This window comes from Cololabis saira, chromosome 6 (genome assembly GCF_033807715.1).
Source record: "Cololabis saira isolate AMF1-May2022 chromosome 6, fColSai1.1, whole genome shotgun sequence".
In the NCBI taxonomy this organism is placed as follows: Eukaryota; Metazoa; Chordata; class Actinopteri; order Beloniformes; family Belonidae; genus Cololabis; species Cololabis saira.
Window position 1 is genome coordinate 9,689,350 of NC_084592.1, and position 26,667 is coordinate 9,716,016.

At 43.5% G+C, this 26,667-nt stretch overlaps 1 protein-coding gene across 1 annotated transcript in view; it reads left to right on the plus strand.

The window, feature by feature from the left end:
• The window catches only part of vwa8 (von Willebrand factor A domain containing 8), a 119,457-nt gene that overhangs the window by 71,208 nt on the left and 21,582 nt on the right, over window positions 1-26,667 (plus strand). Inside the window, exons 29-38 of the mRNA XM_061723236.1 lie at window positions 3,587-3,774; window positions 11,845-11,964; window positions 12,229-12,293; window positions 12,402-12,527; window positions 13,029-13,138; window positions 14,369-14,520; window positions 15,327-15,531; window positions 15,607-15,688; window positions 16,500-16,704; window positions 26,554-26,662. Coding sequence (XP_061579220.1) covers window positions 3,587-3,774; window positions 11,845-11,964; window positions 12,229-12,293; window positions 12,402-12,527; window positions 13,029-13,138; window positions 14,369-14,520; window positions 15,327-15,531; window positions 15,607-15,688; window positions 16,500-16,704; window positions 26,554-26,662 — 1,362 coding nt within the window. The remainder of the gene's footprint in view (window positions 1-3,586; window positions 3,775-11,844; window positions 11,965-12,228; window positions 12,294-12,401; window positions 12,528-13,028; window positions 13,139-14,368; window positions 14,521-15,326; window positions 15,532-15,606; window positions 15,689-16,499; window positions 16,705-26,553; window positions 26,663-26,667) is intronic.

Genomic DNA, 26,667 nt, shown 5'->3' on the forward strand with positions numbered 1-26,667 from the left:
AAAGAACAGACCAAGTATCTCCATGGCAATGAGGCGCCCTATTTCATGTGATTGCCCTCAACAGGGCACTGCTCCCATCCATATTTACGGTGGCCGAGACCCGCCATTGCTGAAAATAAAAGTAATGCTGCAAACAGAAACAAACGCCGCTGCAAATAAAATAAACGCTTAGCAAATAAAATAAACGCTTAGCAAATAAAATAAACGCTGCAAACAAAAAGAAACGCAGCTGAAATTAAAATTTAAAAAACGACGCGGGTCGTAAAATGGCGGGTCTTGGCCACCGTACATATTTCATCGATTGCATGATACGCAAAGCTCCAAATATATTTCTAATAAAGGATGAGATATCCCATTAGACGTTCCGTGGAGACAGCCTGGAACTAATATTAGATCAATTCCAATTCAATTATAGTGGTCACGATAGAGAAAGAGACCACATTCCATGGACTGAAATATGTAAATAGAATAACATAGAATCAAATAAAAACTTTACACTGCTCAAAAAAATTAGATCTCAATAGGGACAAAAGACATGCTGAATATCTGCACTGGTATGGGACAGTATGTACTGATACTGGGTAATTTGTTAGGATCAAAAGAATGCCACATCATTTGGGAAAGAAAAAGATCACCCGACAGAGAGCTGAATTCAAAGACACCCCAAAAATCAAAGTGAAAAAGTGATGGAGCAAGTTAAATCATGTTCTATGGGAGGCAACTCAAAATGATGCTTGGTGGTGTGCATGTCTGCCAATGCTCACAATGAGACGATGGGCAGGTGTCCTGGGGAATCTCCTCCCAGATCTGGACCAGGGCATCACTGAGCTCCCGGAAAGAAGTCTGAAGTGCAACCAGGCAGAGTTGGATAGACTGAACAACTTATCTATTCTGGTGGATTTGAGCCAGGCAAGGATGGGGTCAGTCAGTGGTCTCAGTTCCTTCATCCCTCATGAAGTGCCTGCACACTCTGGCGGTGGGTCCAAGGAGCTCATCTGGATGTCTGAGGGCAGTCAGGGTGCCGTTGTCTAACCTGTAGACATGTGTCCATCCCTCCATGGATGTACCTGTCAGTGACCCACCACCAAACCAGGCAGTTACAGGCAGCATAGCGTTCTCCACAGGGGGAACCTGCTCTCCTCTGTGAAAAGCACAGTGCACCAGTTGCAGACCTGCCAATTCTGGTGTTCTTTGGCAAATGCCAGTCGAGCTCCACGGTGCGGAACAGTTAGTGCAGGACCCACTTAAGCAGTGATTCTCACCTAGCGGGTCACGAGTCTTTGCCTCAGGTAAACGTAAAGCTACATGCTTTTGAGTCTTTTTTAGTTTTGTCCTTTTTAGAGCCCACTGTTGATTCTGTACAATCAGAGCTTTAACATGCCCCATCTTTTAAAGTAATTTTTAAAGTTTAGAATTTTCACCGAATCTGATCGGGACTTGTCATTTAGCAGTGATGTTGGCTCCTGAAGCCGGACCAGTTGAGAAGCGCGGCACTAGTGTACGTCGGCCCTCAGGCCAACCTCAGGATCTCTGTTTCTGATGATTAACTGAGACATTTCCCACCAGTGGCCGGCTGGAGGTGGTTTGGTTGGACTCTGGCAGTGCTCATCCAGTTCTGTTCCATACCAGTCCCGCTGACGGGTTAGGGACCTTCTACAGTCCTGCCCATCTATCCTAGAGTAATTGCCTATTCAACAAGTTTAACTGACTCAATGCTGTTATATGTGTATATAAATGTATTTACATATATATATATATATATATATATATATATATATATGTATATGTGTGGAAAGGAGGGATTTCTCAGAACTCCTGTCTCATTTGTCCCTTGAGACAACTGTGTAGTGCTTCACAGCACTTTAACACATCAAAAACGATAAAACCAGCCCACAGAGCCAGAGCAAACATCCTGTCAGAGGCGACTAATGGCGCTTTTGCATTAGTCTCACTTCTCCCCGGTTCTACCCGCTATGGCCCCATTTTGCGCTTTCGCACTAGGGCTGAGACGGGTAAAGCCGCTCCAAGTCGATACTTTTTTCTGTAACCATTTCAGCCAGGTTCTTTGCGGGCTGAGAAGGGACTATTTCTGACGTCACCACCCTCCTCGCCACCGATTGGTCGGGGGGCGGGGCCGTCACCACCCTCCGCGCCTCTGATTGGTCGGGGGGCGGGGCCGTCAGACGTTTGAATCAGGAAGCGGGAGTCAGAGCGAGGCGACTCGCGGCTCGCAGCGATTTTATTATAAAGCGCAAAACGTCTGTTTGGTGATCCAACTCTGAGGTGCAGATGTTCATAAACCTGGTGGCTGAGGAGAAAAAATTTAAAAAGGGATGTAGACGGGCTGTTTTACTCTCAGCCGCTCCCGGCTCCAGCTGATTTCTCATCAGCGCTGACATGAATAAAGCGGTTGCGCAATCGAGTACGTCACAGCAGCTTCACCCAAACCTGCCCGCTTCTCCCCTGGCAATGCGAAAACACACGGGTGGAAGCGTGCCGTACCGCGCCGAGCGGAGCCGGGCTCAACCGATACTAGTGCAAAAGAGGCATAAGAGAGGCAAGAAAGTTAGGACGGAAAACAAAACAAGAGCCAAGCAAGAGTAAATCTTAAACACTGTCGTAAAAGTGAAGTGGGGGGGGGGCCTTTGAGTAAAAATACTGCTACGACTCCATTGTGCTGCATAAAATCATCACCATTACCATCACTAATCCCAATTTTGAAACTGTGGTAATGAGGCTTCACTTCACAATCTGCAGTTCAAACTGTCAGTTTAATATGAAATGAGCCTAAGAAACAACTTCTCAGGTACAGCAGAAGAGTTTTATATAAACTTGGCAGTATTAGTAATTACATTAACGTCTTTAGTGCTGGTCCACGCCATCTCAAACAACCGGTGATACTTGTCTTGTAAATTGTCGAGAAGATAGTTGGCGGCTTTGTGCTGCCACAGCGTTCTCGTGGTCACAGTTCTGAGCAGCACAGAAATGCAGTGACGCCAAGTCAAACTACATTCTCCGTAAAACCGCATTCAGCAGGGAGAGAGAGGGAGATGGAGAGGGACGTAAATGGAAAAGAGAGTGGGGAAAAAAAACAGCAGTCTCACGTGTGAATGAATGATCCAGTAGAAGCTGTCAAAGCAGTACCCCTGCTTTTAAAAGAAAAAAAGGCTCATTCACCCGTTAACTGACTCCAGAGCTCTGGAGGAAGCAAAGTATAGAATAAGATCTGAAACCGATTCACTTCACTTTCATGCTAATGCAGAGTTTACACAGTTGTGTGCCATACGCCATGACTTCCTCGCAGCCCAACACGCATCTCTCCAACACTGTGACTACACATTTCAGAAATGCAGGCCATAATAGCTGTTGATAATCTCATACGTGTTTGAAGCTGCGCCCCTTCATTTACAGATCTAAAGTGTAAACCGATGCAGCTTACATCTCCAAGCTTTTGCCTTTAATTCAGTTTCCCTCCTGTCAGTCATTTGTAAAACACTCTGAATGAAACGCGCTCTGATGAAATGAAGTGTGTTTGAAGTAACGGCAGATTTGCAGCATGACATATTGACTTGTCTTGTTTTCCCAGACACGCTCTACGTGGCCACGTGTAACCCGGTGACCCTGTACTCCATGAAGGAGCGCGGGGAGACCATTCAGTGCATGGAGCTCTACGACGTCTTCCCCAGGACCATCAGCGGCGTGTGGCAGCCTTTTGTTTCCGTCGCTCCGCTCGGGGGCCCTCTGGATGGGCAGGTGGTTCTGCACGAAGAGCAGGTATGCACACGCTCTCCTGTTGCCATTATGAACAGGGTGTGGTGATGTTCGATATAATACCCCTGAGGATTTTCATCGTAAATCACATGTTTTTGACGCTTTTACTGTGACCAGAACACAGATTGTGTTCTTCAAGAGCAGAAAAAGTGCTCTAAATGCCCATTTAAAGAGAAGTGGGATTCCTCGGCAGCTCCCCCAGTTGGCTTGTGAACACCACGATGATTCCAACCTGAGCCTGGACAGTCAGGACCGCGGGGCTTTGAACTTTTGCATGCTTCGGTCAGGCTTTACATTTCCAAATCAAGGCAAGAGCTGTGACGGCTCCAGTTTTTATTGGAGCTGTGGTCCAGTTTATGCACTTTATTCTCCTTCTGGTTTTTTTTTTTTTGTTTAACTCGTTTGTGCATCATCAAGATGTTTCTGTCTTCCAAAAAGGGCAAACTGTTATCGTGTGAAGGGCTGGGGCCGCGGCAACAACAACTACCAAGTTTTTAAACATTTTGGGAGGAAGTGAATCCGAACTCGTGCTGTCAATGAGCTATGCAAAACATATTGTGTTGAAAACCACAAAGAAACTACAGCCACCATCAATCTAACTGTGACAGGAGATTAAATTGGCTGAGTGTTGTGGAAAAGCTGCTGATGGGGAACCATTTCTTTCCCCATCTATGCTGATCATAAAGGATGGATGACGTCCTTTGATGGGGGGGGGGGGGGGCTCTGTTGTGGAGGAAAGGCAAGGAAAGGCAACCTCTAAGGAATATTTGTCATTTAGGGCGACCAACTTTTCTGAATGGTGGTGTCATGTTTTAGTGACACAGCTGTGGGTGTCCACCCAGCGTACGTGGTGAAAATTGGCGTGGGGAGCACAGCAGTGAGCAGTTGGTGAGAGGTGAAGAGCTATGTCAGGTGCTGCTTGGGGAAAGGATCCACATTCTCTTAATCGCTGTCCACAATAGGAATTTCTTGACATAGCGAAGCTGCTGCGTGGAGAAAATAATGTCTTAACTTGTCCAGAGCCGAGGAACTTCCGGATTTGCAAGATGTAAATGATAAACATGGAGACAGTAGAGGAGGTTTGCACTGATTGATGCTGAATCGGTACAGAACGAGCAGCAAGAGCAGTACTGCGGAGGATTTGTGTCTCCTGTAATAATATGTGAAGATGTTACCTGCAGTGAGATTTTAAAAAAACAATCAAAGGGAACAAGAGCCAAAAACACAAAAAAGATTTGACAATATAAACGTCCACTTTAACCACCTGTCAAATTCTAAAGAAGTTCCGTCTGTTGTTTAGTTGAGTGGCAATTACATAACTTTGGTATCGAAGCTTTTTCAACCACAAACTCCCCAGAAATGAAAATAGATGTGCATAAGGCAGTTCCTTCAGAGGGTGGTTTGCTGCTCAAAGTCTCTTACCCCGTAAGACCCTGGCCTCTGACAGCAGAGTGGAAGACAAGAACGATGCATGTTAGCTTTCTCCCCGACCAGAACACTTGCACAGCTGGTGCATATTAGGCGAGAGGAGGACTTCTAAAAATACTACAGTGATGGATCGTGTTTCGTCTGTCTAAAAATGAAGAGGCCCAGACAAAATTAAGTTCATTCACAGGTCGTTGGCTTTCCAGGGAAGCACACACACAAACACACACAATTAAGACAACGTGTACGAGTCATTCACTCATGAATCCGTGCATGCACGTAACTGTGAATGCATTCAGATACTTTTTTCCTGCTGCATTCAAGGACATGCAAAAAATCAGCTCCAGAGATGCTCTTAAAAAGGTTAGTAATGATGAATCCACATGCACACGTGCCCTTTCACACGCACGCGGTCCCTCTGACGGCAGTATATGTTTAGAATCAGGAAATGGGGTTTGCCCTCTCCGAATAGCTCAGCCATTCCTCAACATAGCGGCGTGTGCGCCAGGAATGGGAGGCCATAAGGAAACCATTAGTGCGGAGCAGGGTACCCGGAGCCGGGGCCAGAGCCAGCTCCCCTGTGGCTCCCTCTCATAAAGCTCAATTGAAGATGAATACTTGTGCGTCATGAAGCCTTTTTTTCACAGTTCATCCAAAACACACAGACACGCAGATAAAGAGATATCCCACACACAAACACAGCCAATATGTCTGTATTTGAATTGAATTAGCCCGCAGTCCGGTGTTCACATTAGCTGGATCTCGCAGGGCATCGGCGCTCTGATCCAGGGAGTTCACCGGGAGGTGGGGGGGCCTCTGTCGGCCGCGGCTGAGCAAAAGTCGATGGCGCCAAACGCAAAGATCGCACAGCAGCGTAGATATGTGCTAATATATGTGTGTGGTTATTTTATTCCTTTTATTCCTTCCAAACGCTGGACAAGTCATTAAGACGAAGCAGTGCAACGTGGGGTCGGCGTGGAGCACGGTCAACTTGTTGAGCCTTGATGGAGCCAGTTCTCTGATGAGGTTCCCAAGAGCCGCTCTCCAAGTCTCATTCTTGCAATATGGTTAATTTGGGAAAAAAAGTAGTTAATCCACTGTATTCAGTGTTACAATCGCATTTGAAAATATGAGAACATGTATAGAATAATGTTAAAATGCTGTTACCCAGTAGGGCTGGGCGATATGGACCAAAAGTCATATCTCAATATTTTCTAGCTAAATGGCGATACTCGATATATATCTCGATATTTTTTCTGTGCCTTAATTGGGGTTTCCCCCAAAGCATTATAGCATAGCATCTCTGTTAGCTTCATTTTTTTCTGAGGCAAACCCTTAAAAAAACAGTCAGTTTTAATGCAAAGCCTCGTGCCAAATGTCACACAGGTACCTTTATTAACAGAGGCACAATATCAAAATGTATAAAACAAATGAAATAAAAATAAACTGCCTGCATATATAGAATAAAATGCTTCTTGAATAAAATAAAACAAATGTCCCTTTCCTGCATAACAATTAAATTAAAATACACTGTGCAATTAATACAATGTAGACAGTAACAGGCAGACTTTTCCACTGAGGTTGACAGTTGTGCAAATAACAAAACATTTGTGCAAATCTCAAATAAAACATTCAAGTCAATTTGTTACAAAATAAGCTATATCAAAATCATTTAAAAAAAAATGTAAAAAAAAAAAAAAAAAAAAAAATTTTAAATCGATATAAACGATATTGTCTCGTACCATATCGTGTTTGAAAATATATCGATATATATTAAAATCTCGATATATCGCCCAGCCCTATTACCCAGTAATAAAAACTAAATGAGTAAAGGAAGCCTCTTTTCAAATAATGCAGTCCTGCAAAGCTGAGCCCGTTTCTCGTGGTATGAATTCCCAAAGCTTCCCAATAAACGAGGACTACCATAAATAGAAACATGTCAATAAGTTACAGCGGCTTTGGTTAACACCATCATCCCCAGCAGGCTGGTCTCTTGGCAGCCACGACCTCGTCTGTGGATCAAGGACTTCCTCAGCGACCGCCCACAGACTGTGAGACCGGGCCCCCACGTCTCCCCTCGACTCTCACGACTGGGCCCGCGCCAGAACTCCCCTCCCTCTGCCCATGTGACTGCATACCTGCCTGTGACCCAATAACAAAGAGAGAAAGGACCTGATTTCCTACCGTTGTGACACTTGAAGGGGATGTTGCACAGGAAGTAAAGGGAGAGGAAGTGGAGAAACTTTCCTGAGTCGTAGCTGGAGGGCTATTCCAACTCATACAACCTTTAACAGACATGACACTTTGACCCGTGGTATTTCTTCTGAACCCTCTGGAGACCAATCTGGTGTTAACAATACCGTTACTTTGTCTAATGAATTAGATGGTCTGAATGGTCGACGCTTAATAAATAAAAGCTTTTCTCAGTATTTGGCACAGTGATTAAATGAATGTGGTTTACACATCATACACATGATAAAAGTCCTGAGGAGACTTTTACAAGCCCACTTCTTTCAGGATCATGAGTATTAGTGGTGGACAGGAGACGGAGAACAGAGGACCGACTAGACTGCTTTGTGGCACGGTTATCTTATCTTTAATGTGAACAAGACAATAGAGATAATTATAGATTTCAGGAGGTGGAGACTAGGCATGTGTTTATTTGGACAATAGACTGGACAGGACTGGATCCTCAACACTGAAGCTGTCTGCAGTCATCTGTCACGGTGTCAGCAAGAAGGCTGGCTCTGTTCACGAGCCCTTACAGCTGATTGTGTAAAGAGGGGCGCTTCATGAAAGTAAAACTATATTGGATAACCCTGAGTATCTTCGTCACAACACGGTCATGCAAGAATAGCGTCTTCAGTGAGAAGCTTTTTTAGATCCGCTTCATTACAAACTGCTGCAGGCATGCACAGTATATGTGATAAACCTTTGTCTTGGGCCAAAACGACACAGTGGACATTTGTTAAAATAGATGTAGAACTGGGTGCAGGACCAAAATTGACATAATTAAAAATACAAGCTTTTTTTACTTTACCTTATGCATTTCTGCCTCATTATGCAAATGAGGAGGGCTGCTGTTCTTGGTGCAGCTCCTCTACTATTGGTCAACAAACAGGAAGGAGCAGGATCGGGCCAAAATCAGGACTATTGCGCAACCGGCGGTGACACACCGGAATAAACATACATCCCCCTCACATTGGTTGAAGTGTATGTGTAATGCTGCTCTCACTTCCTGTTTGTTTACACACTCAGCCCTCACTGAATGTCTAATGGGTGAATTTCTAAAATGATCTATTAATGTTAGTGGTGTAGATTACATTCATAAGAAAAAGAGGGAAGAATAGAGAGGGAAGAAAAGAGGAAAAAATTATATATATATATATATATATATATATATATATATATATATATATATATATATTATATATATTATTAGGGCCCGAGCACCTTCAGTGCGAAGGCCCTATTGTATCTGTAGGAATTTTTTTTTTTTCTTTCTTTTTTCTTCTGACGAAAGGAGGGCCTTTTTGCCCCCCTAAACGTGCCCAAAAAGTCACCAAATTTTGCATGCAAGTCAGGCCTGGCGAAAAATTTGATATTTAATGGTTTACATTAATGGGCGTGGCAAAATGGCTCAACAGCGCCCCCTTGAAAACTTTGTGCCTCAAGCCCCACAATACGGTTTGACGTACATGCACGAAAATCGCTACACACCTGTATCAGTACACAACTTAAAGAAAAGTCTCTTGGCGACATGGCCGAAACCGAACAGGAAGTCAGCCATTTTGAATTAATCGTGTCACTTTGGCGCAATTTATGCCATTCCTTCGGCAGTTAATACGGCCCGAACCGTAACGTGCCCCCAAGTGTGTTATACATCAAAATATGCGTCTCCATCCTGCGACAACACGCATTACTTTTCTCTTTCAAAAGCGTTACCGTGGCGACGCTAAACGCCAAAAAGCGCGCCCACCCTTCATCTGGTTGGTTCAGACAGAAAAAACTTTGCACCTCAAGCCCCACAATACGGTTTGACGTACATGAACGAAAATCGGTACACACCTGTATCATGTTGCAACTTAAAGAAAAGTCTCTTGGCGCCATGGCCGAAACCGAACAGGAAGTCAGCCATTTTGAACATTCTGAATTAATCACGTAATTTTGGAGCAATATGAGCCATTCCTTCGAGAATGAATACGGCCCGAACCATAACGTGCACCCAGGTGTGTTATACATCAAAATGTGCGTCTCCATCCTGCGACTACGCGCATTACTTTTCTCTTTCAAAAGTGTTACCGTGGCGACGCTAGACGCCAAAAAGCGTGCCGCCCTTCATCTGATTGGTCGATATTTGATAGTTCCCCAAAAGTCACCATATTTTGCATGCAAGCCAGGCCTGGTGATAAATTTGATATTTCATGGTTTGCATTAATGGGCGTGGCCTAACGGCTCAACAGCGCCCCCTAGAAAACTTTGTGCCTCAAGCCCCACAATACGGTTTGACGTACATGCACGAAAATCGGTACACACCTGTATCATGTCGCAACTTAAAGAAAAGTCTCTTGGCGCCATGGCCGAAACCAAACAGGAAGTCGGCCATTTTGAATTAATTGTGTAATTTTGGCGCAATTTATGCCATTCTTTCGGCAATTAATACGGCCCGAACCGTAACGTGCACCCAGGTGTGTTATACATCAAAATGTGCGTCTTCATCTTGCGACTACGTGCATTACTTTTCTCTTTCAAAAGTGTTACCGTGGCGACGCTAGACGCCAAAAAGCGTGCCCCCCTTCATCTGATTGGTCCATATTTGATAGTTCTCCAAAAGTCATCAAATTTTGCATGCAAGCCAGGCCTGGTGATAAATTTGATATTTCATGGTTTGCATTAATGGGCGTGGCCTAACGGCTCAACAGCGCCCCCTAGAAAACTTTTCTCTGCCATAACTTTTGAAAGGTTTGACATAAAGAGTCGTGGGTGGTGTCATGGGACTCGGTATTGAGTCCTTGACCATAATTGGTGAAAATTAGCTCCGCCCCTTCTTCTGATTGGTTGTCCCGATTTTCTGCTATAACTTTTGAATGGTTTGACATAGAGAGTCGTGGGTGGTGTCATCAGATTCTGTATGGAGTCCTTGACCTTCGTTGGCCTTAATTAGCCCCGCCCCTTCTTCTGATTGGTTGTCCCTTTTTTCTGCTATATCTTTTGAATGGTTTGACATAGGAAGTCGTGGGTGGTGTCATTTCTGATATGCTTATGGGGGCGGTGGCCGTGAGTGCGAGGGCCCGTTCATCGCTGCTTGCAGCTTTAATTGTCACTTATTTTTCTTTTCTGAATGGATATGTGTATTTTTGTATAGATCGCCATTATTATGGCTTTGTATGTTCAAAGAGGACTGTGATGTTGATGATGATGATAGATATCTATTATTATATTGTACATTACTTATTTAATTAATGAATTAACCCCTTTTACTTAATTTATTATTATTTATTATTTATCATTTATTAAATATTATTGTTATTATTTTTAAAAATGTTAGTGGTGTATGGGTAGTCAAAGGGACAACACAAATAAAGACGCTAGTGTATATTAACTATAAATCTGGATATTAGTTTTAGTCCTTAGTCTTTAGGTTGCGCAGTAGTTTTTGTACACGTACAAAGTAAACTTAGCTCATTTAATTTTAAAGTTCCCCGTACACTAAAGTCCTTTGGTCGAAGCACATTGTTGAGTGTTGCACAAGCAAGGCTTAGAACAGAAGTTTATTTTGACTAAGCACCAATGTTCCCCGTGCTAACATTAATGACCAATTTACTGTAAACACATTCCATTCAAACTCAAAACTGCTTTAACTCACACCGTTTTGGTCCCTGACTACAGTTTACACTGTTTACCATGTACTGTTAGACCCAGGGTAGTTTTAGCTCTAGAGAGTTCAATTAAAACAAATCTCAAAGGGTTAATGTTACTGTAAACACTTGTCATACCGCTCTCTCCTCTCTCCAAGTCTCATCAAGACGGCTTTCAATGTTCAAGCTTGTATATTTTAAACATTTTGTGTCTTACTATGTACAGTATGTTTGTCTTTTTCTACATTTGTGCTGCGGGTTTTCCTGAGTGCTGTCTTACGAAGGCTTGCTGTAGAATTGCACTACATGAAATCAAGTCTTATCTCTCATTTCCTCTTATTAGGGGAGTAAAACCATTTCCTGCTGGATTTGAGCACAGCAAAGTCCAAATAGTATATAAGGGACTTATCCAGCACCTCGCCTCCGTCCCTAAATGTGGCTCCATCTGCCCAAAGGAGATGAGCTATGGACACGAGGCGCACAAACATGTTTACGTGTGTTTCAAAATGCCGAAGTACAGACTTAGTTGTTTGTTTGTTCTGGGGACGTAAAATGTCAACATATCTTCCTGGGGACTTGGTTTCATGCTGGAGCCTGTCAGCTGCAGGACTGTGATGGTTCTTTATCACTCTCTTCATGTACTGTTAATATAATAATACACGTCTCTAAATGTCCAAAGTGCCTGAAACCTGTGAATTGCAATGCAAGCATGTCAAATTGTATAACATCTTTTTTGACTTCCAGCTGTTTTAAAGCCTCTCTCCGTCTGTTCTCGTCATCTTCCTGCCAGAGTAACACGGTGCTCCACTTGGACTTGGTGACTGGCGCCGTGCGGAGGCTCGCGTTGTCTCCAGACAGTGATCAGACTTCCTCCAGAGCCTCCAACTGGTGGAGCAGCAAAGAACAACAGGTCAGAGGTTTTAAAATGTCAGCCGTCTCGGGGCTGAACAATCCTTGGGAGGCATCTTCTGCTTTACACGATTACACTCAGATTTGACCCATTTTTTTCCGTCCACCTTCCAGTTCAACTCTCTTTATCTGTGTAGTACCGTCTCAAGACACTTCACACAGACTAAACACAATCCAGTCCAGTCCAATTCAGTACAATTTACCACTTTTTTTACTTTTGTGGCCAAAACATGAAGTTAATATGTCGTTTACTCCTTGTTTTCAGCAAGGACACAAGATGTGTCGCGACTTTTCCCACAAGAACTGGCTTCTGTTCTACAAAGAGGACGGGTGAGTGACGCTGTTTTAAATGAGATCTTCCACAACACCGATACAGCACACAACCTCAGTCATAGCAAGGTGTCAGTCAGTCATCGATCTTCTTGCTTCTACGTGCAGGAACCAGCTGGAGGTGCTGGACGTGCTGGAGGGAAGGGTTCACTCCATTTCCCTCCCCATCAACCTGAAGTCTGTCTACCTGGTGGCAGAGGACCGATGGCTGCTGCTGGAGAGCAACACCAACAAGTGAGTTCAACTTTCTCATATGTCTTTATATTCAATATGTAGTCATAATATTGCAGTCCACACTAATGAAAAATATGGTACAAACTTAAACCTGCTGGGATGTCCACCCCTGAAGAGATGGCTTCTGTGTTCTCCACTTGAATATTCTCACGCAGACGATCTCCTCCAAATTGTTTGGTGAAATTTATACAACGCTTCCCAGAGTGATGGGTAGCAAGGTCCTTACTGATGTCTTCCATGCTTGGTATTGTGTTATCATGTTAACTCACGCCAGGGTCCTCCAGGATGCTCTTTACTTCCTTTAACTCCCCTGGAGGCTTCACATATAGTTGGCTAGCTTTGTCTTTTCTCTTTCTGTATTCTGTCATGCGTTGTTGCTCAAATTTGCTTGTATTTTTCTCATTTTCATCCTGTCCAACATATTTTCATATCATGTTCTGATACATAAAACAGTTGGAAGATGGTGTATTTTCTTTTTAACCTTTTGGTTTGACTTGATAGGAAGTTCCTACTGACCAAGCCCATGCACATGGGAGCGGAGGACTCTGGCGTGTGTCAGCTCCACAGCATCAACGAGGACGCTGTTAGCTCTGGCCACGGAGCCACTTCAGGTATGTTAACAGCAAAAAACACTCTTTTTGATGCTGCCGATTTGGGACACTGAATAAAGACACAATTAACCCTATTAAATGTAGAAAAGCACAAGTTGGTAACCTCAGAAACTGGGCTTAACCTGAAAATATGAATGAAAACAACTTGTAGTCCCCTTCCCTCTATCTCCAACATGTTTGTCTCTAACGGATAATTGTTTTACTTGCATCGAGTGTAAGTTAGTCTACAGCACAATGTGCTCACCGTTTTTTTTTAAGGAGCTGTGCGTATTGTGAAGCCAAAAATTGAATTCAAAACCCCACAACCCATGGGGGCAGTGTAGCTGTGCAAAGTGGGTTGATTTACGCTCAAGGAAACAAGGAAATGCACAGTCCCACCCCCTGATTGTCAAATTCCATGGCATCAATTCAAAGCCAAATCTATTCATTCAAACCCCCAAATGTGATGATCAAAAGCTAAAATCCGAGAGTCAAAACACAGAAACGAAGGAGTCAACATCTCCAACCGAGAGTCTAATTGTTTTTCTGAGTTGCAGCTTTTCTTTTTGTGGTTGCAATTCTGAAACGAGTCAAATCAGCGGTGTCACTGCTGGGGAGCTGGCGGGACATAGTCGAGATCAACAGGTTTTAGTCCTGTTCTTAGCTCTAACCTTAACCCTTCGCTTCTAAACAAGGTTTCTTTTTTGCCGTTTTTTTTTGGGTGGTGGTGGTAAAATGTTCTTCCCGAAAGCGTTGGCCATCCTCGCTGTTTCTGTCCCATTATCCTAAAATGGTATGTTGAGGGCGGTACCTACAGGACTGACAGCAAGTGCAAGTACACCCCCAAACAGTGTGAACGTCTTCAAGGCTGCTATGTTGCTAGCTACCGTCACACATGGCAGAAACTGGTATTACGAGACTGGACGGCCCAAAGCAAATTATTTAGCACGCTACCTCGCTAGATATCTCAGCAGCCAAACACAAAGTTATCATTTTTGTCACATCACTGCACTCATTGCTTCTCACTCTCTTGCTGTTTCTAGGTTATTATGGGATATTTTAACATACAATCTTACACATTGCTCCTTTTTAATAATTCTTTCAGTGTCACTGGGCATTTGGATGAAACACACCTTGAAACACCTGTCCTACCATGTTGTCTTACTGTTTTTTCCTCTTTCTTCAGTTTGACCAAATCCTCTCTCATACTCTGTCTGGCCCTTTTACCCCCCCCCCCCCCCCCCATCCCAGATGTAGTGTCCATACCCCACATGCTGTCAAGTGAGCAGCTCCCCAACGAGAACCTCAGCGCAGCTCTGGGCCAGAAGATTGTCTCCCCGAATCGTTTGCTGGCCGACTCCGGCTCCTTCGCACAGATCATCGTGGGCTTCCCAGACCTGATGGTGAGATTATGAGAGGAAGTGATGAACATTTTTAAGTTAATTATTTGACATTAAATCTTGTGCTGACTCAAAGGAAATTAACTTTTTGTTTCAAAATTAGGAGAATTTATAAATATTTCTTTATCTTTCATTCAAAATGACCTGAATCAAAGACATGAAATTAAACTGACATTTCTGTCAAAAACGAGTCCTAAACTACTAGTATGTACATATTTTTGCAAAACTGTAGTATGCTTTGTAACCATGTGACCATAAATGTGCCATAATTAAGACCAGTTTACCTCACTTCCCGGTTCCTTTAATGTAATGGACCTCTATAGTCATCACAACACGAAGATGATGCAGTAGCATACTACAATTACCTCTCTTTATGTATTAAGAACAATCACATTACACAGTATGCAGTACATACTACATACTGCAAAGTACAGGTTATTCACTGTATGCAGTTTTGAAGTTTACCGTAATCGAAACTGTAGTTTTTTCAGGCACTTCCATCACTTTAGAGAATTTGGCCACAAATAGTGTTTTAAAACAAATAAAAGTCCTCCGGCCAAGTTTCTCAGTCTACGTACAGTTTAAAGGTAGAATAAGAGGCTGCAAAGAGCTCTGAAAGTCCTGTTTTGAAATAGATTTATTTTAAACATACAGGGGACACTTGAAGTCTAAAACAGGTGTGAGGTCTCTTGGTTCCTCTGAAGTCTGATACCTGAATTTAAACTACAATAGACGTCTAATACGGTGAGACTGGGAGAGACTCGTGTTGAAGTTGTGACATTTCTGTCTGTCTGTATTTTCTTGAGCAGTCGCCAAATGAGGTGTACAGCTTCAAACGACCCGTCGACCTGTCGGCGATGAAGAGCAGGGAAAGTGGGTCTCACATGTTCTCCAGAGGTGGCAGTCTGAGCGGCTCGGCCAAACGGAGCAACTGTGTCAGCCTGCTCTCAGCCAACCAGGTGGTCCGAGCCATTCCCCCCAACAAGGTGCCCCTGACGGAGATCTACCCCAAAGGTCGGAGTTCAGGCTAAAGGTTGGAGCATAAATTTGAGCCAGGGATGTAACTGACTTGCTTTCTTTGCCACTCAGATGTCACTCCTCCAATGACAGCAGCGTACCTGGAAGTGACTGATCTGAACTCCAAAAAGCTCAAATACGTTGCCGTCCCAAGGTAAACAGAGCATGCCTGCTCCGCGATGTAGCCGCATACAAACCGGGAGTGAGGGTGTCATATAGGAGCCTATGGCGACAACCTGTGGTGAAAGAGAGAGTTGCAACTACACAAACATTTTGACTTGAGTAGTTTCTGTGTTCTCATACTGGCAAAATGATTGTGATACTAAAATGTGAAAGTTTTTTTTGTTCACTCGTTTCCTCCTCTTCAAATCTGGAAAGAGATCCAACATAAGAGTTAAAATAGAAACCACAGTCGATGTGTTGCTATCTTCAAATTCAAAATGAGCTAATGTTTTCCCTTAAAGGGCAAAATCTGATATGTTCTATTAGGGGTAAAATATAAGATTATCATTGCATCCTGTTTTTCCTTACATTTTGCAGAGCAGAATTGGGGTTGTATCATTGAAATCTTTTTTATAATAATTGTGAGACTACACAACCAGCACTGCTCACAGTAGACCACATACAACCTGACAATAAATGTACATACTGGAAAATAATGTGTAATATCATTCACCGCAAGGTGCAATATGTAAATACCCATCTGTAAATATCAGTCTGTTATTTTTTATATACCAGTATTTCTTATTATTTATTTTTCTTATTATTATAATTATAATTATTGTATATACCAGTTTACTGTTTATAGTGTGTTGTTATTACTATTTCTATTGATGCCTCTTGTTTTTGCACTATCCCCTTTGCTGATGTAAACTGCAAATTTCCCCTCTGTGGGACTGTTAAAGGATTATTTTATCTTATCTTGTCTTATCTTATTAATTTGTCTCCATATTCCTGGTGGCCAGGTCAATGACTGTGTCGCCGTACACCAACTGGGTGTCCAAAGTGTCGGACAGTGACGTGCTCGTGGCGGCTCTCGGGTCTGGAAGCGTTGCCACGGTGGACATGGGCGGCTACGTCCGGCTCTGGGAGACGGGTTTAGACACGCTGCAGCGGTCACTCATGGAGTGGAGGAACATGATCGGAACAGAGGATGGCAGACCCATACAGGTAAAATGAAGGAGAAGTTTCACCGTTGAACATAAACCCACACAGAAAAATTATACATACACCACTCTTGAATTCATTTTTCATTTTCAACACGGAGTTTGTCAAAGTTGTTGGTTGTTCCCAGAGAGCTGTAGCCTAATGCCGCTTTTACACTAGTACCTACTCAGCGCTACTTGCCACGCCCCCGTTTTGCGCTTTTACACTACAGGTCGAGGTGGGTGGAGGCGTGCCAAGTAGATACTTTTTCTGTATCTATTCTGCTGAGGTTCTAAGCGTGCTGAATCGGCCCTGTATCTGACGTCATCACAATACACGCCACCAATTGGTCGGGGGGCGGGGCCGTCAGACGTCTGAATCAGGAAGCGGGAGTCGGCGAAAGAGCGACTTGCGGCTCTTCATTTTATACGACAGGCAACGGCAGCGCAAAAGTCTGTTTGGTGATCCAACTCTGAGGTGCAGATGTTCATAAACCTGGTGCTGAGGAGATAATTAAAAAGGGATCTAGACGGGCGATAAGGAACTACCAGATCTACCAGGCGAGAGAGATGTCAAGGTGTCAGGACAGAAAACTCACATCAATATAGCTGGAAAATAGAAAATGTAGGACAAAAGAACCGAAAAATGAGCAGACAGAGCCAGGAGTCGATGTGGGTGAACTAGCCGTGAGAAACATCTTTAACTGCTAAACAGAAGAAAGCTAATTTAAAATGGGATAAAGAGGAGCAGTGAATGTTTGGATGAAGACGATGGTCATTCATGAATTATGAAGCTGCCTCAGAAAAGGAAGTGATGCAGGAACTGCAGCTCGGCGCAGATCCAGTTAAGTCCAGTTGCATAAATCCACATTTATGTATGATATGGAGTAACATGTTAGGTAAAGAACCTGGAGAAATATTAGTAGTTAGCTGCAATGCAAAATGTTCAGGTGTAGATCAGCACTTTTGATACACCATCAATGAAAAGTATGTTTGGTGGTGAAGTCATTTTCTTTTGGTTGATAATTACGATCACTTGAGCAGGAAATATTGTGATCAGGACCAACTTGATTTAAGATTTATGTTGGAAATTGATAATAAAATAAAATAAAGACATATGAACTAATGAAGTGTTAAGGAAGGTTGAAACCTGACTGAATATTGAATAGTTTTTCATTTGTGAAGTCCCTTCCTTAAACAACTGAAGCTGTCATGAAATACATAAGAGTTTTTGTTGTTTTTATTAATTTTGTTCATAAAGAAACTTTTTCTCTACTTGATCTAAAAAAAAAAAATCAATAATTTAGTTTTCTGTTCTTTTTTCAACATTTACAAAATTCCCCCCAAAAAAGGGAAATTCATATTTTTTCCAGTGCTTGCATTATTATAAGAAACCTGCAACATCTCTCTTTACCACAGAGGGGCGCTGTTACTCTAAAAATAGTTTTTTAAGCAGAGTCTCCACTCTGCGTATTCCCCTCACTCCTGGAATATCTCATATTTGTCTGAACATTCCTGATCTTATGAGAAGTGGAATGTTTTCAGCCCTGGGATGTTTGACCCAGCTGTACCCAGAGTGGGTGAGCATGAATGAGGAAACATTGTGGTGGTGATGCAACCGGCTGACCCTCAGCACGGGTCAGAACGTCCAGACCGGTCGCACTGAGGCGGCATTGTGGAGGCGCCCACATGTGCTCGGAGACAGACGCATTTCTCAGATAATGTAGCCTTGCACATGCTCTGTGTGCAATCTGCCGATCTGTGCGTTCTGTACGAGGGAGTGAAAGACGAGCTGGCGTGATACGGTCTGAAACGATGATATCAACCGGTCGGGTCGTTAAACAGGAAGATTCATGTCACAAACTAGCTCCTCTTTCATCATTTCAGTATAAGCTGACTTAAAGGCTTAAACAGGTATTGCAAAACGCATAAACTGCACTGTGCATGTTGTCTTATTCAGGAAAGGAGCACCAGTTTTAAGCAGCGGGTGCAGAATCACAGTCAGGTCCTCACACCTGCACACCTGCAGAGCAGTCGGGACCTCTTTCTGGCTGAGATTCCTCAGTTCTCAGGCCGTCTTTGACGGGTCACCTCGAGTTCACCCCGGGTCAGACTTGGACAGACGATCCCTGTGCGCCCTGTTAGCGCACTGACAGGCAAACAGTAGTTCTACTATATTGAAGCACTTCTACCTAAAACATTCCCTGTGTATCTGTTACTTTGTCAAACTGCTTACTCAAGTCAAGTCCATACAAGCAGGTCTGTTTGCACATAGCACACGTGTCATACTTGTCAAATACCTTGTTTTTGGACGTGTTTGAAGGATTGGCTGCAGCTAGCGATTTTTATTTGGATAATTCGTGCAAAGCAAACTTCGTCCAAGACGTAAATCACCGAGCAGAGAACTACCAGAATGACACTTAACTGTTCGTATTTATTTTTCCTTTAGATATTGGCCACCGGCCACTTTTTACCCCTTTCTTACTAAAGCTAGCTGATGAGTTACTTTCGTATGCATGTGTGAGCTGTTCACCCTGCTTCCTTTTCCCCTGAAGAACTCATAAGAACACGTTCATGTGACTTTTGTGTAAGGAAAGGTTTCCTGAGAAGTAGAAAAACAAAAACCAACCTGCCGATACCATGGCTGATTAAAATAGATTTATTCAACGTTTAGCAGCAAATTATTAGCTGTTTTCTTACGTTTTTACTTATTATTTTTGTGTACCTTGGCTTAACATGAGTTCTAGCTACTGTTTCGCACCTCTATTTCTGCTTTTTCTCATGCATGTGTGTGGATGTTTTTGTCTCACTACTGGAGAAAAGTGTTAAAGAAGGGAGAGGCATGTTTACATAAAGGTGCAGTGCTAGGTGGACACCATTTTCACCCGTTCATTTTCTATACCCACTGGGTCTAGAAACGCTGTCCCAGCTCATTGCAGGAGGACACCCTGGCCACTCCATCGCCGGGCCACCTATATAGACACACACACACACTCACGAACACACACACACATACACTCCTAAATTATTCCGTCTTTAGGCGCCTAAAGACCAAATCAGAAATTTATGGGGCTGTTAATCCTACAAGACCAGGCGTGGGCCGCAGACGAGAGACTCAATGGGTGAAGAAAAGAAAGACAGGAAGGAGGGGAAGGACATTGATTCCCACAGTCATAAAACTGACATTTTCCCCACAGAACCACCCACCTACAGACCCCTCGGCTTTCTTTCCTCTTGTTTTTCCCCTTTCTTCGTCCCAGATGCCAATTTAGCTCGCATAAGGTAACATTTACACCCTTCATATGCTACCTTAACCTACCCAAACCTGACGGGACATATGTGTGCTTCTACCTTTCAAGCCTTTTGTTGGTTATGGCTCATCAGATGTCCCGGGGTCGTCAGGTCCCAGTAATTCTTTCAGGAAGGCCACTGGACTCATTTACTTGGTCCTGTTAGTGGCTAATGCTGGTTGTGTGTGTTGTCAGGGCTTTCTCTTAACCTCGTCAGTATTTTTGAGACGGCAGCAGCAGACCCCCCCCCCTCCCCAATCCCCCAAAATCAGAACAAAAAAACAACCCAGAGAAGACGTAGGACATGCTGGAGGGACGGTGTCTCTCAGTTGTCCTGGGAACGCCTTGGGATCCCTCCAGGAGAGCTGGGCAAAGTGGCTGGGGAGACGGAAGTCTGGGCTTTCCCTGCTTAGGCTACTGCCCCCGCGACCTGACGCCGGATCAGTGGAAGAAGATGGATGGATTGAACAAAAAAACAACAACAACTTTAGTTTCAGAGTCTTTTTAAAAGCCATTCTCAAGGTCGTAATAAGCTGAATAGAGTCCTTTCAAATCTCTGTTAGTAGGCTCATTGTTGCAGAACTCCGAAGAGGATTTCTTCAAAGTTGGAAACCTTAACGCTGGTGGCCGCTCTGGTCGTATTATGCTGTCCGGTCACCCAGGAGAGGCCTGTGTGTCCGGGTGTGCTAGTCACGGAGCGTCTCCACTGCTCCATTAGGGACCCCCAATGCAAACTGTTGCTGCAAATAGATCATCCTTTTCTCCTTACAAGAGTCTCTAAAATGTCTTTAACTCTTCATTTTAACTCTCAAACTCAAACTAACTCTCGTTTGCTGGCTCGTTCTAATTGCACACTTTCATTTTGCCCGTGTCAGCTAACGGCTGCAGCTCGGGGTCAAAGATGAGCTGGTGAACGTAGCTCAACTTTGCCTTTTAGCGCAACTCTTACGATATTCACAGCAGTGGAGATGCTGCCCTAATGTGCCTGTCAGTCTCCTGCTTCATTCTTCCCCGACTCATGAAACACATCCCAATATACTAAAACTCTTCCACTTGAGGAAGTAACTCATTCCCAACCCAGAATGGGAAATCCACACTGTGAACTGTGGGCAGAGGCGGTAAGAATGATGCCAAGGTGAGTTTTCCTCAAATCAGTGCCAGACAGGACAGAAAATCAGCCCGATGTTTTAGGAGAAGAGCCGCCGGCTCGGAGCAGCAGCAGCTCACGGCCGGGTCGACCTGCGCCATCGTCCCGGGGGAGAAACCTCCAGCTCTCTGGAGAATTACCGCTGGCTGAAATAAATCATTTAGGAAAATAAATGTTGGTTTAATAGATGAAATCTAACAGTTGTAGCTACGCCTGTTAAGAAATTTGCTCAGAAAATTTTGAGATGAGTACAGCCGGCTCGGGAGCTGATTTATGGTTCTGCGTTAAATCGATGCAGAGCCTACGGCGTAGGGTACGGCGTACAGCACGCATCGCCGCGCAACCTACGCCATAGGCTCTGCGTTGGTGTAACGCGGAACCATAAATCAGCCTTTATTCTGGTGTGATCTTTGCAACAACGGGCAAACGAGTGATTATGTACATTCACTGAGTGAATATTATGAAAGTAAAATATATATTTCTCGCTAGAAATTTAATCAAAACGCATTTTTATGCAGAAACTAACTCAAAATATTGATTTTATTCACTAAAAAATAAGAAAGGTCCGCCATGTTTTTTTTTTTATTCAGTCCGCAAATGACGACGAAAAGCATTCTGGGAAATTTTTCTAGCCCTCGGTCATCTAGGGTGCATCCGAAATCCCTCGCTCCGTAGGGACAGATTCATAGCCACTACACTAGTTTTCCCCACTCCCCCTAGGTGAAAAGAGGAATTGGGACACCACCACCCTCACGGGAACGCGCAAAATTTAGGGGTAGGGCTGAAAAGTAGGGGTAGTGGGAGTATTGGGACAGGGCCTTAGGACTCACTCAAGGGATTCTAGTTCAGTAAAGCCTCAGTAGCTCCCCAGCAGAGTTAGAGGAGGGGTTCTTGGCCATCTCAGGTCAAGCTATTACCTCCGTCACCCCATCCCCAACAAGCATCAGAAGATGGATGGATGGATGGATCTAATATTAACTACAGTCCTCAATTATTTGTTTTGTCTATTTTGTTTTGTTTTTCTGCACTGAAGCTTGACTTTTTTCCAGGAATTCAAAGATCTGCAAAATAATACCAGTCGAATTCCTCTCGTTTGCGAGAAGATCTTCTGCTCATATAGAACCATCATATTAGTTTTAAAGCCGACCAAGAGCCTCAGTTTGCAACTAATTGTTACCAAATTTCTACAATCATTTGCTCTGGTAACATGTATTTGCATATTGGTTAGATGTCCAAAATGATCCACTTGTTCGATTATTTACTGCCCTTCGTGTAGCATTTACCTACACCTGCTCATCATCATCACTTTTTTTATCATTATTCATTGTTATTTTTATTTGTACAAAATCTTTACCATCCCTCCTATATTTATTTCAGTCCAAGAAGCGTATGTCATAAAAAGAAAGTAAATGAAAGTATGAGTTGGGTACAGTGGATTTCAACACCTCTGTTCCCTTATATGTACATTCTTGCTGGCAGGATCTCTGCCTAGATGTCTGGAGGGTGCATCAAGTGTTACTGTCACCATCCTTGCAGTTCCTGAGAGTTGAACATCAGCTGGGTCCAGCTCTAGAAGTCCCTCATATGTTTCAAAGCATCATATGTTGTTCTCAAACTAAATGTGGATCTGTAGTCACCCCTTTTACTGGATTTGACAAGCCCAAAATCCGGTCCATTACCAGCATCATGACACAGTCATGTGTAAACTTCTGTTACCAGCTTAACTGCTCCTCTATATGCAGCATGATGACAAGGGTGGCTCCCTGAAACGACACGGCGTTTAGAAGATCCTGTAGGCTCAGTTTCCCTTTTAAAGGATCAGTTGTAGATATTTTCCAGGAGCGGCCAGTGGGGGTTTGTTGATCCGACTATGAATCAGACGCACACCCTCATTTCCCAGCATGCTCCAGGCATGTGTGCAGCAAAGCTCACGGTTTTCTTTCTCAACAGCAACAGTGAGTCATGCTCGGACACATTTGCATCAGAGTGTAATCAGAGAGCGGCCGCACGGTTGGGATGAGCGTGAGTGATGCAAGGGGCTCAGACCGCTGAGCCTTCCCCTAACCCCGGAGCTATGGTCCCAAGGTCTCTCGGGTTACCCAACTTAACTCTGGATCGTGAGCGTGCACGCACACTTATCCCCTGGACTGTTGCTAATACTGGAGCGGTGGAGGGCTCTGTTGCCACACGGAAACGGCAGCTGCTGGACACGTTCCCTGTGTTTCCAGGCACGCTTGAGTCGAGCTGTGGCGATAGTGCAACTAGGCCATTTGAACCGGCCTACCGTCCTCATCCCAGTTAACAGGCGCAGCAATGAAATCGACTGTTTTTAAGTGTGCCCTCCACCGATACGGTTGGTAGCCGTTGTAGTATTGGACTTTTTATGGTTGACCTGATATGTCACAACACCCCAACACACACACAGTCTAGCTGGTGGGAAGGTGGTCCCTCGCTGAGTCATTGGACAGATTTACAGGTCTGCGTATGATTGACCTTAACCATACACACTATTGTGAGTATCCATCACGTTGATTACTCTGTTAGTCGCCATCAATTCCATCAACTGTCAGATTTTGGACCTCATATAGCATCATAAATGGCCCAGACAGGTCACTACAGGAAGTGACGGAGGGTAGTATAGTGCTCCATGTACTGTAGACTGTTAAAGGAGGAACAGGGGTAGGCTACACATTTTAAGGCATAAATCAAGGAAGAAAAACGAGCTACAGAACTTTCTACATTTTATAGAAAACAAGCCATGAACCCAGACGAACCGCAGCCTCGGTGGTTCAGAGCAGTCTATGAGCGAATAATTAATCAAGGAAATAGATCGGTCATCGATCCAAATAATCATTCATTGAAGGCCTAAAGCTGATTCTTTTTTTTCCCATACATATTTATATTTATATTTTACTTATCTTACTCTGCACTTTATATGAGGACCAGAACCTGCGATGAAGCACCTGTAACTTCTTTGTTATGAACAATGACGATAAAGAATCTTGAATCTTGAAGATACAGAATGGAAAAAATACACTTGATTTCTCTTCTTCACAGCATATATTTGTGTATCTAAAGTGAATAACAGCTCAAAACTCTAAAAACACTATGTCATCGACTTTTGAAAATATCCTGCTTGCTGAGTCACTGAAAAATATTGTTATGTAACAGAAGAGATAAAATGAGTGCTATCCTGCTTCCCCTTCTGTATCTCCACACATCTTCACATGATGCTGCGTTCACTGTACCGTAGAAGTATGAACTTGAAACTCTTAGGCTCCAGTTTCGTTGCTTTGCTTTTAACATCAAAGAAAAAACGGAATGGAATCCCTAAAGCCATATACAGCACTGTGCAAAAGTAGTAGGCATCCCTGTGCTTGTTGTTTTAATAGTTTAAATGACCATACACATGGTTTTTGTTATGTCTCTTTATTAGTCTTCAAACAGAAAATGAAATGATTGAATTAAAGTTAGAACAAGTAATCTGTTGGTCGATAGCAGGGTTTTTTCAAAGATGGGAATCAGTCAAAAATAACCCACATTGGTTGACCTCAAGAAAATTTGGACACAAAATAAAGCCCCAAAATGCAAGCAAAAGTTTCAGTATTCAGCGTGACCTCTCAGATTTAACTCTTTACAGACTCGGCCCCCGTTTATTTCAGTTTCAGACAGCGTGGCTCCTGTGTTTTCTGTTCGTGCATTATACAGCCTGGAGAATAAATATCTGTGTCATAAAACAACAAGGCCACGGATGCCCGAGACTTCAGCCAGTGCCGGACACAATTTCCTGAAAGATTTTTCGAATGTTTGTAACGTATTTTGATCAAAATACCACAGAGATGGACTAGATGAAGACACATTCATGTCTTCATACCCCTGTCTGTAGCAGCTGCTTTCACCAGATGGAGTCAGACGCTCTAGTCCGCAAAACACTTAGACAAGACCAGAGGACGATATCTTGAAGCTGATCTGGAATAACGCGCGTAAGAGAGGGGTGGAGCTGAATGAGCGGCTCAGCTCGCCCTCTGCAGCCAGTTACTGTGAGTTTAGGAGCCAATTAATCCAGTTTGAAAGAGAGTAGTCAGACCTTCTGTAGTATTTTGATCAAAGCGTGTCACATATGTATGGAAATGGTGTCAGTTTGTGAAAAAAGAAGTATTACAGGACTGTCTCAGAAAATTAGAATATTGTGATTTTCTGTAATGCAATTACAAAAATCTCATACATTCTGGATTCATTATTTTAATATTGCTGATCATGTCTTACAGCTTAAGAAAACTCAAATATCCTATCTAAAAAAATTTGAATATTCTGGGAATCTTAATCTTAAACTATAAGCCATAATCAGCAATATTAAAATAATAAAAGGCTTGCAATATTTCAGTTGATTTGTAATGAATCCAGAATGTATGACATTTTAGTTTTTTTAATTGCATCACAGAAAATAAAGAACTTTATCACAATATTCACATTTTCTGAGACAGTCCAGTATGTGGGATCTAAACAGAGCAGATAGTGCTCTGGAAGTGTTTTCGTTGTCCAGTTGCCTTTACTGCATCGGTATTGTTTCCTCGGTGAGTGTTATCTCATCCTCATTAGCTGACGGTGTGTGTGTCAGACCAACGCTGCTAATCTGAACTAATTATATCAGCTGTGCTGATACGGCAGCTTCGCGCGCAGTCCTGAGCTGCCGCCCGCGCGAGTGTCGGTTTGAGGCGTGGGCACGGGGTCAGTGCAGAAACGGGAGGGGTCCCTCTCAGCTGGACCACTGTGTTCTCCAGATAAGTCTCTCCGCATCTGTTCAAAGCTCCCCGCTGGCTTCATTGCACAATGGAACCAATGAAATATCAAAAACACTAAAGATAATAATTTGCAAAGTCAGCCATCCAAAAAAGCGCCGTGCCCAACGGATATCATTTAGATTCCTGCAGTATGAAAGAATGCAGCCGAACCACAGGGGAGATGCTGAAATACCCCTTTTTCTGTCATTCCTTCATGCGTGCCAGACTCTGGCTGGCCGCTTTGCCTCGGTGTGAGAGCCAGAATGCTGATTTTGGCTCTGATAGACCCAAAAATGTAGCGTTAACCTCTGTGTGTTACCACTTCTTCCCTCTCCAGCGCTCTCCTGCAGGGAGATACAGAGCCTGCTCTGTCTCCGCTGCTCAGACATCAGAGCTTCGGCATAGAAGCTCCTTTAATTCTCCTTTCACTGTGAGGTAGATGGCAAACTGTTAAGGCCTCTTAATGACTCCCACAGACTAATTCAGTTAGACTAACACAAAGAGGAGGCTTCGAGGAAATTGAGTGATTTGGGACAGAAAAAAAACAACTGCTGTATTTTTTTCACTCTTTATAGAGGTTTAAAAACGAACCGGTTCGATGAACACCTCATATAAACCCTATCTTAATAACCAGATTTATAATTCACTCTTTTCAGATCACGATCCAGAGGGAGAGCGGACTGGACGTCTCTGCCCCAAAACATGGCAAGGTGGATCAGAACAATGATCCTCACGTCGGGGGAAACCAGTGGGCGGGAGGAACAGGTCAG